At 45.0% G+C, this 17333-nt stretch overlaps 1 protein-coding gene across 3 annotated transcripts in view; it reads right to left on the bottom strand.

The window, feature by feature from the left end:
• Nucleotides 1–14175, bottom strand: part of Cep72 (centrosomal protein 72) — a 32244-nt gene extending 18069 nt beyond the window's left edge. The window contains exons 1-4 of one of the 3 annotated variants that reach the window (XM_003462101.5): nt 14034–14133; nt 6993–7120; nt 5848–6040; nt 1680–1788 (exon numbers count right to left, since the gene is read on the bottom strand). In XM_003462101.5, the coding sequence (XP_003462149.1) occupies nt 1680–1788; nt 5848–6040; nt 6993–7120; nt 14034–14112 (509 nt within the window). In that variant the 5' untranslated portion in view covers nt 14113–14133. Of the gene's footprint in view, nt 1–1679; nt 1789–5847; nt 6041–6992; nt 7121–14033 lie in introns of all 3 variants that reach the window. The other 2 variants (XM_063257907.1, XM_063257908.1) reach the window with 2 other exon arrangements.
• Nucleotides 14176–17333: the final 3158 nt, after the last annotated feature.

Here is a 17333-nt window from a genome sequence, read left to right as displayed (position 1 = left end):
ACTAAGATACTGTTCCCTGGGAGAGGATTCGCTATATGTCAAGTGTGAGAACTAAGCCACCATATGTACTACACACTTCCACACACTCTTCTGGGAAGATGACTGAAGACATGCAGGAGGGGGAGTGGCTCTGAGACTCCTGTTTCACTGAGCAAGCCACAGGGCCAGTCATTCTGCATCAGGTACAGAGGAAGCCGAGGCCATGTGCACTCCAGGAGCTCCCTCCCTTTCAGGTCACTTCCTGGTGACCAGCACCCCATGGTCCTCTCCCCTTCCTGCAATGATAAAGGCAGGCAGAGTCTACTCTCTCTCCATGACAAGACTTGCCTTTCTGTGGGCTGAGAGCCTCAGGGCTGGCTCACATGCACTCAGCTAATTCTCTGTCTTTACAATTTCATCCATAAACCATAATTTTAGGCCAGAGCTTTTTGAAAGTAGGTTGCTGCTCCCTAAATAGTAATGTGCACAGCAAAATGAAAGAAAAACCGAGACAAGAGACACTATGATATATGGTATTATCTCCACCCTCAAAATTTGCTGGGTACCATGGTACAGCTGTCTATGCAGCAATTCTGGTTTGACATAGAAACAGAGGTGCAGGGGAGGCATTTCAGGAGATCCCAAGGATTTCGAACTATTCTTGATACAACAGAGTAGGTAAACTGTGGCCCATAGGCCAAATCTGGCTCACTATATGTTTTTATTGGAACACTGATATCATTTCCATATCACTTATGGCTACTTCCACACCACAGAGTTGGGAAGCTAAAAAAGATTATTTGGTTCAGAGGTTAGAACATTCTTCCTCTGGTGGTTCATTTAAAAAAAATTGGCCAACCCTGCATTAAAGGAATTTAGGTTGAGCTAAGTTATATGATACAAGAAAAAAATACTATTAAAAGCTAGAGAAAACAAAATGGCAAACCAGAAAGAAGATAAAATTCAAGCTCTTCATTCTGCAACTTTAACATGGTTTATAGAACTTTGTTCTTTAGAAGCTACCCATACACAAAGCATGAAGGCTCTTTCTGACTGCAGAGTACATTAAATACTGTCAGCCTGACAATATGAATCAAACACGGAGATTCAGATGGCAGTATCTGTGGCATGGACAGTGGGATGAGGCAGGTGTGGCACCCAGAACCAACCAAGGAGAGACCAGGAGCACTGGCCACAGAAGCAGAAAGGACAGAGAGGGCACATCCATGACCTACTCTGTCTGGGGCGTGGGTGCTGCAAGGCACCCAATCTCCACTCAGGAAGGGGTTCCTACGTAAACATTCACGTGCAGGAGCAGGATTTGGTGGCACAAGACATAAGGAAGTTACTTGCACAGAACCTGCAAGCCTTAGTCACAGAAGTGATGCAGCTGAGGACCAGGAGGAGGACTGCTGTTTCCCTTTGTGAGCCATCTTGAGTGTTTGACTTTTACACATACCACTGTAATGACCATTTTTAAATATTAAAAACTAACTTACAGGAAATGTGAAAAACAAGCAAAGACACCCTGTCTCCATTTGCTGGAGTTCTAGTCATGGCAGGAACCTCCTGCTTCTGTTCCTACAAATCTGCTCTTTGAGGGTGGCTGGTGCACATAGGTTTTTATGACTATGGTTGAACATCCTGTCAACAGGCCAGTTTGAAAAATGTCTGAGTGTCCAGACCATGTCTGTCCATACCTTCCAACTTTCAAAGCAGGTGGTAAGCTCTCCTTTGAGTCGAGTGAATCCTCCAGGGCAAAATGCCATTGGGAAGCCTTCCGTTCACTCTCTCTCACCAGACGATCATCTAGGGAGAAAATTCCAGAGAACTGCAAGGACGGCAGGGTGGGTAACAGGTGCCTTACTCCTGAAGCATACTGCACAGGAAACTTCTGCACGTCCAGGACTGACCTGCCACAGTGTCCCCTGCCAGCAGGAGACAGTCCCTATCCAGGGATGCTGAGCTCCAGGGCCTGTGCTTGGTTCCCATGACACAGATACCAAGGGCAGCACCATGAGGCTGGCCAGCTCCCCAGAAGCTCACCTTTCAAACCTGTTCTGGGATAGGCTATTGCCTGTAGGAACAAACAGCATATGTGTAAGGTGCACACACACTCACACCTTACATATGCACATCAGGTACCAGATGAGATCCTCATCACACAGCATACTGACGAGTCTCTGTGGTGGAGAACCCCAAACAAGCACAGTGAAGTAAACTATAGTGTGTGTTTGCCCTTAGGGTGGCCCACAGAGACAGGAAGACTTCAATTTCCCAAATGTAGGCCTGGGGACTCGGGAGGCTTCTTCCAAAAGCTCCTAGAGCCCCCTTATACAAATAAGGATGAAAAGGTCCCCAACTGTCAGAACTCACCACACATTTTAGCACAGAACTAATGCTGTAAATGTGGTTAAATTCCCATGCTACTTTCCAAAGAACACTTGCCCAACTGTATACCTTAAAAATTATACAATTAGTAAGAAATGCGTAAATTTAATAGTGTGATACAGTTTTCAAAACAGAAAAACCAGAATTCTGAAGGTCATGCACCAGTGCCAGGTCAGATGACCTGCAAGCTGGGACTGTTCTTTTCTTTCTTCATGCAATGCCCCAGGTATGTGACACCCACTTCTACTGTTTTCCTAAGCCTTCTTCTCTCACCCCTAGCTCTCAGTTTTTAGCCTTTCCCACCTCCAGCAGAGCACCCTTCCCACGCTGGAGACCCAATCTACTCTCTGAGCAGCTCCAAGCCCCTTACTCCAACACTATCTCCCTGAACCACTCAGCATATCCAAAGCCAGGTCCCGGCCCTACACACTATAACCTCTCCTGACTATTGCAGCCCCTGACCAGACTGCACCACCCACCTTACTTCCTCTGCACACTCCCGTAGGGTCTTTTAGCTACCAAAGGAGATGGATTGCTCTTCTCAGGCACTTGGTAGCAGAGTGGATCTGGACAGAGTTTTACAATGACTTTTGATTCTAATGACATGTCTTGTATCTTCATGTGCAAGAAGACTCACATTCCTTCTCTATGTTAAACACTGTAACATTCTCAATCTAGCACTATTATGACAAAGAGAAAGCAATGATTTAAAAGTGAAGATTCCCAAAGCTACCCATAGTGACTGTAATGTTTTTAAAAAAAGAGTCAAACCCAACTACTTACAAGTTACTTGCTCAAACAGTCAAATAAAAGATAGAACACAAGCACTCACTCTGTCCAAATGTCTTCAAACAAAACCTGGAAATTTCAAGGAGTTTTCAAACTATGTAGCGTGCTTCAGGCACACAGCCCAGCACTATGATCTAACAGCATGGCCAAATTCCCAGGAGGCCAGTGCCACATACTTTGACTGAGATTTTCACAACTGCACTATAGGACCTGAGGTCTCCAGACATTGTGAGCCCCTGGGGGCACCCATGACCCCAGCACCTGCTATGTGGGAACCAGAGAGTCCCTATCTATGCACACAGTATATTGGAGCTGGGGTCACTGAGTGCTGGTAGGTCAGTCCATGGGAGATGCAGACACCCAGCACACTTTGGCTCCTACCAAACAATGAAACTTAGGACTGAGGGCACATGGTCATTGCCACAGGGGCAGAAGACAGACCACCAACCCAGTCAGATGCATCTGCCCATCTGCTCCCCACCAGTTTGAACCTGAGCCAGAATGGAACCTACTAAGCTGCGGAGGCAGTCAGAGCTTGGGCTATTACGCTAGACCTCAAATTACTTTCAGATGGTTGGAAAAAGCAGTTGTGACTGAGTTATAAACAGGCGAGTTTCTGTAAACAACCAGTATAGAGATGTTGGCATTCTTGCTGTTAATCTTTTATAAAAATGGGCTGAAATACCAGCGGCTGTGCATTTCATGTTGACAACAGCCCCTTCTAGCACCTCCAGAAATGTCTACTCATTACAATTTAAAATGTCAACACAATTTACACAGAAAAGATTGCTCTATGGTCAAAACATCTCAGTCCTAATTGTGACAATACAACAGCCTAGATGGCCTGGTCTAGGCCTAGTTCAGCAACCATTTGCCAAGGCAGTCAGAGGCTCCATGGCTTACTGTTCCATCTATAGGAAGGGGTTTCACACAGTAACACCCTCCTGGGCTGTGGAAGGACTGTGCAAGGCAGTTATGTTGAAGACCTTCCCTGATGAGGCTGGCTGATGAGATGTCCACCCTGGGTTTGTCTCACGCATACAAAACCAGTGCTACTCTTACCCATGCCCAGACCACGAATAACCACACACAAAAGCCAGGCATACGTCACTAGACAGGCCTGAACATCCTCAAACTGTATCAGCCTCTCTCTGCTGCTATAAGCTTAATGCTGACATCTAACTCTCCATTTTCCAAAAGAATCTTGTACTACCCACAACTGCAGGACACTGCCTTGTGTGGGCATTTGCTATGGGAGAAATGTTTTGTCCTTTATTGGTTCTTTCATTTCTTTGACTGACCTTCCAGGTTCAAAAAAAGGGTCATGTTTCCAACAGTGATTGTACATAGAAAGTTTGATTCCAATAAGAGGCCAAGGGACATTTACAAAGCCCTGATTCAGTCAGGTGCTAACCTGGGAACTAACCATATAAGCTCAGCATTCTTTGTTTTTGGTACTGGGAATCAAAATCAGGACCTTACACTTGGTGTAAGGCAGGTTTAAGGCAGGCAGGTGCTATGCCAATAAGCCATATCCCCGGTCCAGCTCAGCATTGGTTATTATCCACTCCACACAGCAGAATGGAGCTCAGAGACCCCAAACCATCCCTTTCGAAGGGCTTCTGGTCCATGTGTCCTCAGGCTACGGTCCCATTCTCTCCCCTGGAAGCACAGCATGTGGCAGCATCAGCAGAGCCAGCAATATACCACACAGGATGAAGACGCCTACCAGAAGGCAGGTGGAGAGGTGACCCGTGGCTGTTTCCAGCTAAAGGACCCTCCTTAACTGGATAGAGCTGTGGGCCCCAGGCAGCTCTGCCCACACAGCTGTGATAAAACCCACATTTTTTAGGAATACTGGGCAGTGAAGCAAAGTGGTCCCTGCTCCTTGTTTCATCTCATCTGTCACTTGGGGAGACATAATGAACTGCTTGGCTGTGTCTTTCAGATGGCTACAAAACCAGGGAGAATCCAGCTGTCTAGATGAGCGCAAGATGATGCCTGAGAGCCATGAGAAGATGGCAAATTCAGAAAGCTGCCCAAGTGAAACAGTGTCCCCCATCCCCGTTCTCACTTCAGCAGCACATATCCTCAGAGATCCACCCCGAAGCCTCACTGTGCTCAAAGGTGGGACTTTTGGAAGGTACATGGATTATGGGGGCTTACAGCTCATTTGCAATTAGGAAGCAGGGTCTAATCAGAAGGTAGGTCAGTGAGGGTGTGGCCTGGGAAGGTCTATCTCCTTACCAGCTCCTCCTCGCTCTCTCTGCTTCCCTGCCACCTTGCCATGAGCAGCTTTCTCCCCACACTCCTGTGCCGTGCTGGCCTGCGCTGCAGCCAGCCAACTGCCAACTGAAATTTCTACAAACTGTGAGTCAAAGTAAATCTTTCCTCTCTTAAATGTGGATGTCAGTGCCAAAAAGTGACTAAGACAAGCAACAAAAAGTGGAGAATTGTCTGTAAGAATAGGGTAGTGGGCTGGCTAGGACAGTGTGGTCCCTGATCCTCTTCCTAGATAGATCCCCTTCCAGAACTACCCTGTAAGGACACAGGGCCTAGTGCCTTCTGTCTCCAGTTATTTAGGACTCAAGAAAGTAGAAAAACCACTTCCTTTTCCCGAGGGAATCAAAGCTCAGTCCCCCAGAGAGCTCCAGAGTGAGGGTGCCCGCACAAGGCCACCCTGCCTACCTAGCTGCCGGAGCCTGGGGAGCATGTGCAGCACAAACAGTCGGTAGTCAGGCTCGCTCTTCACAACTGGGTTTAGTCGCAAGTCCACATCCTGGAGTTCAGTTAAGGTGTGGAGCCGAAATACTTCCGCTAAGGAAGATATGCAATTGTAGTAGAGGTTGAGCCTTTCCAAGGAAACCAAGTACTGAATGCCCTGTTAACGGGAAGCATGCTCATCAACCCATGCTTTAAAAAATAAACACACAGCAAAAGAAGCCATCTGACGGATCAACTTAGATACACTTACAATGAACAGATGCTGTTACCAGGAAAAGCTTAAAAACAAAAGGTGTTGGGGGGACAGGATTTAGCTCAGCAGGGTAAGTGCCTGCCTGCCAAGGTAGGTAGGGAGTTTGATCCCTGGTAACAACAAACAAACAAACAAATGGTGTTTGAATGCATGTCTGCTAGTCTTACTAGTACTAAGCACAGGTACAATCTTCTGAGCCTTAGTATGCTCCATGTGAAGAGATTTAGTTTCATTTATTCTATACACAACCCATCAGCATTAGAATTATTAATGCTCCCATTTTACAAGTTTGGAAATCAAGGAAGGGGGAACTGGAAGAATCAGCATTGGGTGCAGCCTAGGTTGCAGCTTGAATCTGACTGTGCCAAGCTTCAAAGTTTTGTGTCAGGCATGGCCCCATGTTCTGGAGCTGTAATGTCCTGCATTTCTGTGAAAAACCTCTCTGAATTAACAGCCCCCTCTTTGAATCAAGTTACAAGCAGAGTTTATACAGTGTTCCCACTTGGGTCACTAGGGTGATTTCTGAATCACACTTGGATACCATGCTGCAGCAAGTCCCAAGCCTATGGAAGGGATGGAGAGGTAGGGACACCTGCATTTGGATCTTTGGGACCTTGTTTCATTCCCTTTAAAGATAATGCATTTTCTTCAGAGAGCTAAAACTTTGGTCTTCAAAGTAGTTTAAAGATGAAATATTTAATACCAGTAAACGATACAAAATTTGTGCATCATTGTAAGAATACAGTTTATAACTATTACATGCATAGTTACAAAATATATTACAATTACTGTAAATATATTTTCTACTGATTGTGCAGGAATAAATTTTCTTTTAAGAAATAAACCTAAAACTCACCTCTAGACTAACCAAAGAGTTGTGTGAAAGATCTAAAGACTTTAGACCTGTTAGATGCATCAGAGAACTTCCCAGGTGAGAAATAGTTTCTTGGTATGTTCCAGGAATAGATAATGACTCAAGTTCAGCTAAGAATAGACAATTATGATTATAATCCTTTTAAATTGAAAATAAATATTATAACAAATAAATATTATAACCAAAGTCCAATTATGAGTTCAAATTAGCTTCTGGAAATGTAACAGATATGAAGAGTAGCTGATCTAACCTTTTCCTGAGCCCGTTTCTGTACTTCCTGGTCTCAGAGTCCCCTGAAGCTGCATGAGCAATACACCCACTGCCTATATCCATGCACCCTCAAACCCTGTCCAGATCCCCCATTCTCCACCTGTTTTCAGAAGACTCCCTCTGATCCCTTGTTTCTGCCCACTGACTCCCCTCACCCTCCTGGCTTGGTTACAAATATCTACACTGTATCCAGAGTTGAACTCAATCCCTCTCTCAGACTGCAAAATTCTATTACAGCAGTCCTTACAGCTATCCAAATGGTCCAGAACAGTCTCTTTACCATTCTTTAATAAATGCTACTGAATAATATTTTTCTTTGGCACACAAATATAAAAACGTCAAAAGGTGTAAAATAAAACATTAACACTTAATCCATTTGGAATAAGTTTCTTCATTTTCCTTCTTAGACATTTTCCATGTTTTCTTATAATAAACTATTATAATCTCATAATCTGAATGAAGTCACTTAGCAAGTTCAAGCCCAGCCTCAGCAACTTACTGACTTAACAAAACCTGTCTCAAAATAAAAAATAAAAAAGGGCTGGGAATATAGCTCAGTGCAAAGGCACTGGGTTTAATTTCCAGTACTGACAATAATAAGGAGGAAGAGAAAGAGGGCAAGCAGGAGGAGGAGGAGGAGTTTGAATATCAACATTAAAGAAGAGGGACTGATTTCAAGTTTCAGCTTCTGTTTTCACCAGTTTGACTCTAGCCCACCCCACCTTCCAGTTGCCTTCTTCTAAGCCTCCTTCCCAGAGCATCCTTCTCCAGCTCCACTTGCACTCTTAATTAACTGCTCAGCTCCAGCCTTTCATGACCTCCACACAGGGACCACAACCTGAGACTACCAGCCCTTACTTCTAGGGCAGACATCAAATGTTTGGCACAGCAGCTTGCCTCTGCAAGGCACATTCAGTACACACTCATTAACTAAATGCCATTACAAAAAGTTTCTATAATCAAAAAGACAATTTGGAGCTCAATAAGCAAACACTTTTCCAGGAACAGTTAGGTGTTAAAATAATTAAGTTTACAATGTGGTTTAAGGACTTGTAGCTCCACATGCACTGCACTGTGTACCTCCTGATTTAATACCAGGTACCCTGCACAGAAACGCACAAGAAAGTGCTGAACTTGGAGGGTCAGAAAGCTGACTGTCCGGGAATCACAGGTCTCAGGAAATGACCAAGTATGTGTGTGCACATGTGTATGCCTCCTGTACATCCAAATTAAGCACACTCCAGAAACACCAAAGGACACAGACCTAGCCTGTTCTGTGTGGTCTGAGGCCTAGGAAGGGCCAGGAAGGACAGGCTCAGACATTAGCTTTCTGCCAGCTGACACAGAGATCATAGGCCTAGGTCAGTGGACCTGACTTACATCCCAGGGGAGCATAGCAAGTCGTCTCTGGAGCCTGGCTGTCAGCTCAGCGATAAGTCTACACACGCAGCAGGACCCAGCAGTGACTGAAAAGCTCTGAAGAGGAAGTGGGGTCATACTGTTCACAATAAGAAAAATGACCTTGAACCAGAAAAATCTCTATCTGAATGAGAAAACACAATCAACAGACACCAACAATGAAATGACAGAGAAGCCAGAATTGATCTAACAACTAAAATACCATAAAATTACTTTAATAAGCAATTATGAATATTCCTAAAACAAATAAAAAACAGAATCTTGACAAACAAACAGAAGATACAAAGAAGGCAGGCAATTACACAGGGAAAAAAATTCTAAAATAGTGAACACAAAGACTGACTGAAACTATCCAGTCTGGCCAATACAGAAAAAAAGACTAAAAATAAGTAGAACTTCTGTGACTGTGGTCAAAAAGATCCAACATTCCTTCATAATATTCACAGTGTTCTAATTGGAGCTTCAAAAAGAAAAAAAGGACTGGGTGACAAAAATGGTTAAAATTTGAAAAACTAATGGCTGTAAACTTCCAAGGAGCTTAGAATATCCTAAAAATAGTATTCAGGATTAGAGAGAGAGAGAGAGAGAGAGAGAGAGAGAGAAGAAGAAGAAGAAGAAGAAGAAGAAGAAGAAGAAGAAGAAGGAACTTGACACCAGCATATCTACCCTAAGATAATTGCTTTAAAAAGTTCCTCAAACATGAAACAAATAGGGCAAGGATTTAGCTCAGGTGCACAGTGCCTGCCTGGCAAGCATGAGGTCCTGAGTTTGATTCCCAATATCCAAAAAGAAAGAAAATCTCAAACATTAGGACTCAGGAAAGAATGATAGAAGAGGTAAATGTGGATAAGTGTCTATGGTTGCGTTACTTAAAATATGAGGTGGTTGTAAAAAAACATTATATCACCAGTGTGGCTCTCAAGGTATGTAAAGGGACTATTCAAGACTAAATTTTAAGATGGGGATGGTAAAGAAATTTCAATAATGGTTTTTACTTGGACATGGTAAAATATCCATACTGTAATGTGTAACCACTAAGAAAACCAAATGAAGAGACAGACTCTGAAATAAGGTAAGTCAAAACGGGATTTTAAAAATATGTAAGTAAACCACAAGAAAGTAGGAAAACAAGAAAAAAGAAAGAAAATTTTAAAAAAAGTAAAAAGGCTCATTAACTTCTGCTATAATAACAATTATAATAAATGTAAGTGGTCCAAAAAATACTAGTAGGATACAGAGATAAACAGTAGATAAACAATAATGAACCAAGATAAATATGATACAGGCATGTGAAAGCTTAAAGTAACTAGATGGGAAAAGACTTGCTAGGTAAATATTCATCAAAAGACAGCTAAAGAAACAGGCCAGAACTTGGTAGAGTGCTTGCCTAGCACGCATGAACCTCAAGACCCTGGATTCAGTCTTCAGTACCACAGGAAAAAAGTGAAATTGAAATACACAATTACCAAAGAAAGTCTTACTTTCTCACTTTCTCACTACTGGGACAAAATAACTAGCACCCAGAAATTAGAGGAAAGGTTTATTTAACTTATAGTTTGTAGACGTTTTAGTCCCAGTTGGCTGGTTCCAAGGCAGGGTAGCATGGCAGAAGGACACAGCAGAGGAGAAACAATTCAAGGTGTGGCAGCTGGAGGCAGGAAGCAGCCTTCCTTCTTTTGTTCCCTTTTGGTTCCACCCAGGTTACAAGCCTATTGGTTGGTGCCATTCATATCCAAAGTGAGTCTTCTGATTTCAGTAAGTCCACTGAGTCACACTTAGAACTATGCTAATCCAGTGAGGGGACTAACTCAGTCACTGGACCCAGAATTCAGTATCATATACCCATGATCCAGTCACTATGAGCACACAAGGCTTTGGGGGAATATCTAGGTACAAGCCATAACATTTTGCCTCTGGTCCCCAAAAGTCTTACACATTATTTTAATCAAAATGCATTTAATCCATCTCTAAAAGTTGCCAAAATCCTAACACTTTCAGCATTACTGAAAAGTCCAACTTCAATTCTTCTCTAAGATTTAGGGCATACTCTTACCTGCAAGTCCCTAGAGAAATATAAAGAAAGTTAAATCCTTCTAATGTAGGGCACAAGATAAACATTCTCATTCAAAAAGGCACAAACTGGGGAACTAAAAGGAATGGAACTAAAACAAGACCAAAATCCAGTAGGGCAAACATTAAATCCCTCAGTTCCATGCCAGCATCTGGGGCAAGATGTGAACTCCAAAGGGTTTGAATGACCCTGCCCCTATGGCACCACTGGTGTTTGCAGCTCTCATGGCTTCTCTCTCCAGCCAGCTTTGATCATTCCTTGCAGCTTTTCTCAGCTGGTTCTTCATATATTTCTCCAACTTTTTGGGGTCTCTACTACATCTTCAGCTTCACACTCACAGCTTCACAAGGGCACAATGCTTGGCCTCCCAAGCCTTCTGAAATCTGGTTGGGAACCTCCTGATCCACAATTCCTCCATTCTACATGTGCCTAAAACCAGTACCATGTGGATGACGGTAGGGTCTGTTGCCAGCTGGAGCAGTAGTCAGGCTTCCTTTTTTGTTGGCTTATAGGGGTGGAGGGCCTAGATTGTTGAGACTGTGAACTCAATCCCAAACAACAAATTTTCTAAGCTGCTACCATTTTGCAACATGGTACTTTAGCATTCTCTTCTCAAAGCAAAGTGTTTACATTTGTAACTGCAAAGAGTAGAGTCCTGCTGGTTCTTGTGATGTACTCATCTTTTCTTTTGTCCAGTTCCAAAGAACTTGGTTTTTTAATGCCAGTCCTTTCAGCAACCAAGTTTTCCTCTATTAGGCAATTTTACTGGAGCTTTCTTTCTGGCCAAACTTGAAACTTCTTAATTCATTCTGCTGGGCCCTTTGTTTTTGATTCTCAAGGTAGAGCTGGCTAAAAATCTCCAATAGTAGCCATGCTGTGTCAGCATTAGACTATCTTGAAATTTTTTTTTGCCGGATTAATTAGTCCACTGCCCTTACTCTCAAGCCCCCTGCAATGTCTGTGGACATGGGCAAAACGTAGACAAATTTTATGCCAAAACATAACACACATGTTCCTGAATCCAACTGCCAATATAGTCCTTGTTCCCAAATGATACGTTTTGAGCCTGATCTTTTCCAGCTGCATTGCAGTCAACAGTTTGGTCTGCTGAGCTCTGACCAGAATTTTCCATCAGGTTCTGCTTACAAGCATTCTCAGTTTGCTTCTCCAGGCAGCATCTCCACACTTTTGCAAACCCTTCTTACGAGGCTTCTGAACCACATAGTCAGGTAGTGTCACAGAAACAACCCCACTTCTGGTACAAAAACTTGTCTTCCTTTGTCACTGCTGAATATTCAACATCCACAAGTTAAAGGAGGCAAGGTTTATCTTTACAGTTTGTAGAAGTTACAGTTCACAGCTGGTTCCAAGGTAGGGTGGCATGGTAGAGGAGAAACAGCTCATGGTATGACAGGAAGAAGGCAGGAAGGAGCCTTTCTTCTTTCATTTTCTTTTTATTCCATTCAGGCTAAAAGCCTATTGGTTGGTGCTACCCCACTCAAGGGTGGATCTTCCCATTATAGATATACTCAGAATTATGCTAAACCAATCAATGTATTAATCCAGCATGACAAATTCTTGATCCAGTATCACACACCCACGATCCAGTCACTCCCAAAATCCCCATCTATGAGCACACAGGCTTGGGAGAGGCATAACAATGCCTCAACAAAATAGTAACCAGGGACAAAAAGGACCATATCACATGCTAAAGAGTCAGTCCATGAAAAAGATAGGAAAGCCCTAAATGTGTAGCACCAAATAACAGAGCTTTAAATCACATGAAAAAATATAGCAGATCTACTAGACAGAAAATTTTCCTAGTTTAACAGACCATACCATCAGCCAAGAGGATCTAACTGACATCAAGACACTTCACTCAGCCCAATACACATTCTCTTCAAAGACATGGGTAACATTCATCAGTACGGACCAAATACTGTAACAAATTTAATGCAATTAAAATCAGAGTAATGTATATTCTATGATCATAATGGAATTATATGAAAATCAATAAAAGATATCAAGAAAATTTCTAAACACATGAAACTTTATAAAATGACACTTCTAAATAATCCATAGCTCAAAGAAGTCACAAAAGAAATTTTAAAAACACATTCAACTAAATGAAAATGAAACTATGACATTAACAAAACTGCAGCTAACAGTGCTTAGAGGAAAATTTATAGTACTAAAATAAGAAGTCTCAAATCAATATTTTACATTTTTGCGTCTAGAATCTAGAAAAATGCATAATAAATGCTAAGCAACCAAAAAGAGAAATGATTTAAACCAAAAATACAATGGGGAAAAGTCAACTCAAAAGCTGCTCTTCCATCAACTTAAGTCAGCATGGTGCACAAACCTATAATCCCAGCACTCTAGGAGGTTTAGACAATTCCAGCCTCCATAGTTAGCGATTTAGTGAGACCTTATCTCAGGGGCTGGGATACAGTTCGGTGTGAAGGCCGGGGTTCAATTCCCCAGTTTTGCAATAAATAAATAAATAAATAAATAAATAACATCCATAAATTTCTACAAAACTAAAAAAAAAAAAAGTACAGATTATCAATATATCATACACAAAAGAAGGACTCTGCATAGACTCCAGGCATCATAAGTAAGTGCATGCTATAAACAACTCTACATTTGACAACTTAAAATGAACCAATTTCGCAAAATCCCCTGATGGTAGTGACAATATAAATTGTTCTAAAACCACCAGACAAATAGAAATCTCCACAATCATATAGTTTTGTTTAAAAATTCCACAAAACCTTCAAAGTAGCACAAGTTCTACAGAACCACTTCTGCAAAAAACAAGATCATGGTGCCAAAAACAGCCCCCAAAGAAAACTACCCAATCTCCATCCTTCATAACCACACACAGAAAACCCTCAGCAAAACGAGCTGAGTCCGGAAGACAGAGAAGATGCTTGCGGACGTGAGAGGAAGGCTCGCAGGGAGGGAGCGCCCACCCTTGGAGCCTAGCTCCCCCAAACCAGAAACGGGGAGGCAGGGCGGGCAGGAGGGCAGGAGGGCAGGGATACGGAGACGACTCCTCACCCTGCTGCCCACCGACTTCCCGCTGCCCTTCCCCCTCTCCCCCCCCTCAACGCTAGTCTAAGACGGTTTAGTGACACAGACTGAAGGGTGGGCATCTGAACGTCTAGGCAGGGCTGTGAGGCCACGCGGACAGTTAGCGCGTCTGCCTTGCAGAAGCCCAGTCCAGCCCCCGCCCTCCTGTCTGTCCAGCGGCGCACCCAGGTCGCGGTGGGGCCCCAGGCCGCTGCGCTCCCGAACCATGTCCTCACTCAGAACCAGCCGCGAGCCCGGCGCCATCTTTCAAATCGTGCGCTACGCCTGCGCAGGTGGCGGTCGGGGCGGGGCCCCGGGAGGGAGAGCTCCAGGCGGGCGGGACAAGCCGAATGGGGCGTGGCCACGGCGACACAGGTGGGAGGGACCAGGGAGGGGAGGGCCGGGGGCCGGGGAGGGGAGGGCCGGGGGCCGGGGAGGGGAGGGCCGAGGGCCGCCTGCTGAGGCTGGGTCTGTGTTCCCCTGCCTGGCAGGGGAGCCAAGAGGGTGGAGACATAGCGGTGGCCTCATTTGCCCATGACATCCGCGGGTCCTTGGGTCCCACTGCATCTGGGCTCCTGCCTGTTCATTCTCTTGAGATCCAGATGGCTCAGGTAGGAGGTCAGTGTGGGAGTTGTGGGCAGAGGCTCTTTGCGGTGTGTGGGGGTGATCCTAGGCTTGCGGCGACGGGGTGGGGAGGAACGCCAGGATGCTGGATGCTGGAGCTTCAAACCTGACGTGCTGGCCAGGGCAGGCAGTGGGGCCTCCAGTGGGCAGCAGGAGATGGTCACTGCCGTCCCCTTCTACCCGGGAGCCCTTCCATAGGGGACCAGTGAATCTCTTCTGCTCATCCAAGGAAATGCCAGGAGGTGTCCCCGGTGCCCCCAAGTTACACTTGAGAGCTGTCTTAGTTCTTTTTCTCGTGGCTGAGACAAAATATCCATCACCCAAGATTTATTTAGCTTACAGTTGTAGAGGTTTCAGTCTGTAATCATCTGGCTTCAAGGGAGGGTGGCATTATAAGGGAGAGACAGTTCATGGTGGGCAAAAAGCAGCAAAGCAACAAGGGCCACCCACAGCTATTTCTACCTTTTCTATCTTTTTTTTTTTTTTTTTGGAGGGGGAAACAGTAGTTTAATTTAGAGTCTTTTCAAAATTAGGTTCTTTGTTTAAAAAATAAAAGCCAAATATAGTATTACTATTATATCAATAAAACAATGTAACAAGAACCGTTTGTGAGAGCCATTCTTCCTTTTTTAATGGGTAGGCACCCAGTATAAAAGCTGTCAATATTTGACAACATGGAACACCTTCTATCCTATCCAGGTTACTTAGGGCAGGCATTACTCACACTGTTAATCCTAGTGCCCTTGAGCCTCGTATTGCACCAGGAATCCATTCCAGGGTCACACATTCTAGATCCAGTCACCTTTAAAAAAGCTGCGCTTATGACTGCATGAGGCTTTGAGGGGACATCAGACTCAAACTGTAACAGGCATTGTTGGGAAGGGCCATGCTTCAACCCTTATGTTGGGGATAGCCAATAAGGAAAAAGTTCACTGTGTCTCCTTCCCTATGACAGTGAGAGTGACTTAGGGCCTAGTCCATCACCATACCCAGTGTCCACCAGGTGGGACTCTGAGCAGTGAGGAGACTGTAAATGTCCTGGCTCTCAGAAGCAAATGAGGTGACAAAATGCCTTTGTGGCCACCACCAAAGGGGTACTGCAGGGCACAGGCCAGACTTCAAACATATTTTCTCCTACTTCCTCTTGTGAGGCTGTTGAGTGAGGGCCTTGAGGCAGGTGGCCTGCCCTAGAGATGCCACAGGGGCCTGCCTTTTACTGTAATGGAAGCAGAAACAGCAACTGGAGGTGACCTTGTTTGCTATAAGACTGCATCTTCATCATATGAAACGACAAAGATTGGCCATGTAGCCTGCAGAGAGGCAGCCTTACACACACACTTTAACTGAGTTTTATGAACCTATATGCATTCTGCAGTAACAAAGTTGTGCTGAACATTGCCATGTATGTACCTATCACAAGATACTCTTTAACATCACTTATTAAACATTTGAAGTGGTCACATGACATCATGAACCAGATTTACTTGTGCCATCTGATGCTGGACACTGCACCTGCTTCTGTCTGTTTATGGTGAAAGTCTAGCTGGATAATGTCCTATTTGGGATGCTTTGGAGTGAGCCAGCAGCATTGGAACCGATGCCATGAAGGCATGGAGCAAGGGAATGACACACTGGGTAGAGGCAGAGATTGGGTGCCCAGGCTGGCCACATCGAGGGACTGCCCCTCAGTCCCTCTGGGTCTGAGGGCACCCTAGCAGGAGCAACACTGCTTACAGGCCAGCTTTGAGGGGCTGGGGCCAGTAGAATCTGTAGTGTGGTCTTTCTCCCGAGTTTGGGTTCAGGACCCCTCAAGGGCAGGCATAGGTGATTTTTCTGAGACAGGAAAGCTGAGGCACAGGCTCTCTGCACTTTGCTGCACTCAGATCCCCATGTAGTCTGAGGAGGGTTCAGCAGGATGGGCTCTGGGCAGCGTGGCCCCATCTCCTCTGGAGGTCAGGACTATGCAGGATGGGACATGCCTGTCTTACCTGGGGCTGCCCAGAGCCAGGAGGCACTAGGGCTTCAAGCCCTGTCCTCCTTCTGTGTGTCCCACCTGCAAAACACAATTCAGGTATTCCTAGCATTCCGTGGGCTCTAGTCCTGCTTTTTGGGGCTGGTTCTTCTTCCTTATGTCTGTGTCACCTTGACTAAGTCAGTAGGACTTGAGTGGTGCTGCAGAGCAAAAAAGGGAGTTTTGGATCACCACTTGTTGGGTCCCTGGCTCTTCCCCTACCATGCTCGCCTTCCAGAAAAAGGCAGGCGGCCGTGCAGCCTGACACATTCTCTGTCCAGCCCCATTGGCTCTCCCACTGGGTTTCTTAAAGGTGATGTTTGTTGGATCTGAGATGTGATGGTGAGAGCCTGCCTGAAGTAGTGGAAAGCTTCCCAAGACCCACTAGCTCGGTGACCATCTGCTGGCTGCAGGTGGAGGGGCTCCCTGGGTATTACTCTTCTCACCTGATGCCCTGACAGGTTTCTAAAACCTTGCAGAGAGGTCCTCACACCTGGGCTTCACCCTTGGGCAGCTCGGGCCACAAGGTGACCTGCAGATGTTCCAGGCAAGAGGTCCTACAAAGGAGGGCACAGGTGGGGCTGGCACCTGGGAATCTCTGCCTTTGTCTCAGCCATGAAGATCTGTGGCCACAGGAGATGGTGGGTGGTCTGTGAGCGGAATGAGAGTGTCAAGAGGGGCTCCATGGCCAGGTCAAGCCTTCCAGCATGACCAGGCAAGCCCAGTGGCTGTAGCTCCCTTGCCTGTGTGCTACAGCCATGTTCTGCAGTGGAGTCTGTCCTAGGGTAGAAGATTCCCTTGCTACTGGGAAATGCGGAGCTGCAAAAAGAACCTACTAGGCTGCTATTCC

The sequence above is a fragment of the Cavia porcellus genome, unplaced genomic scaffold (assembly GCF_034190915.1).
Source record: "Cavia porcellus strain 051 isolate PalLab524CR breed Dunkin Hartley unplaced genomic scaffold, mCavPor4.1 scaffold_11, whole genome shotgun sequence".
NCBI lineage: Eukaryota > Metazoa > Chordata > Mammalia > Rodentia > Caviidae > Cavia > Cavia porcellus.
The sequence above is the reverse complement of the archived record's forward strand: the minus strand, read 5'-3'. Positions and strand labels throughout refer to the sequence as shown.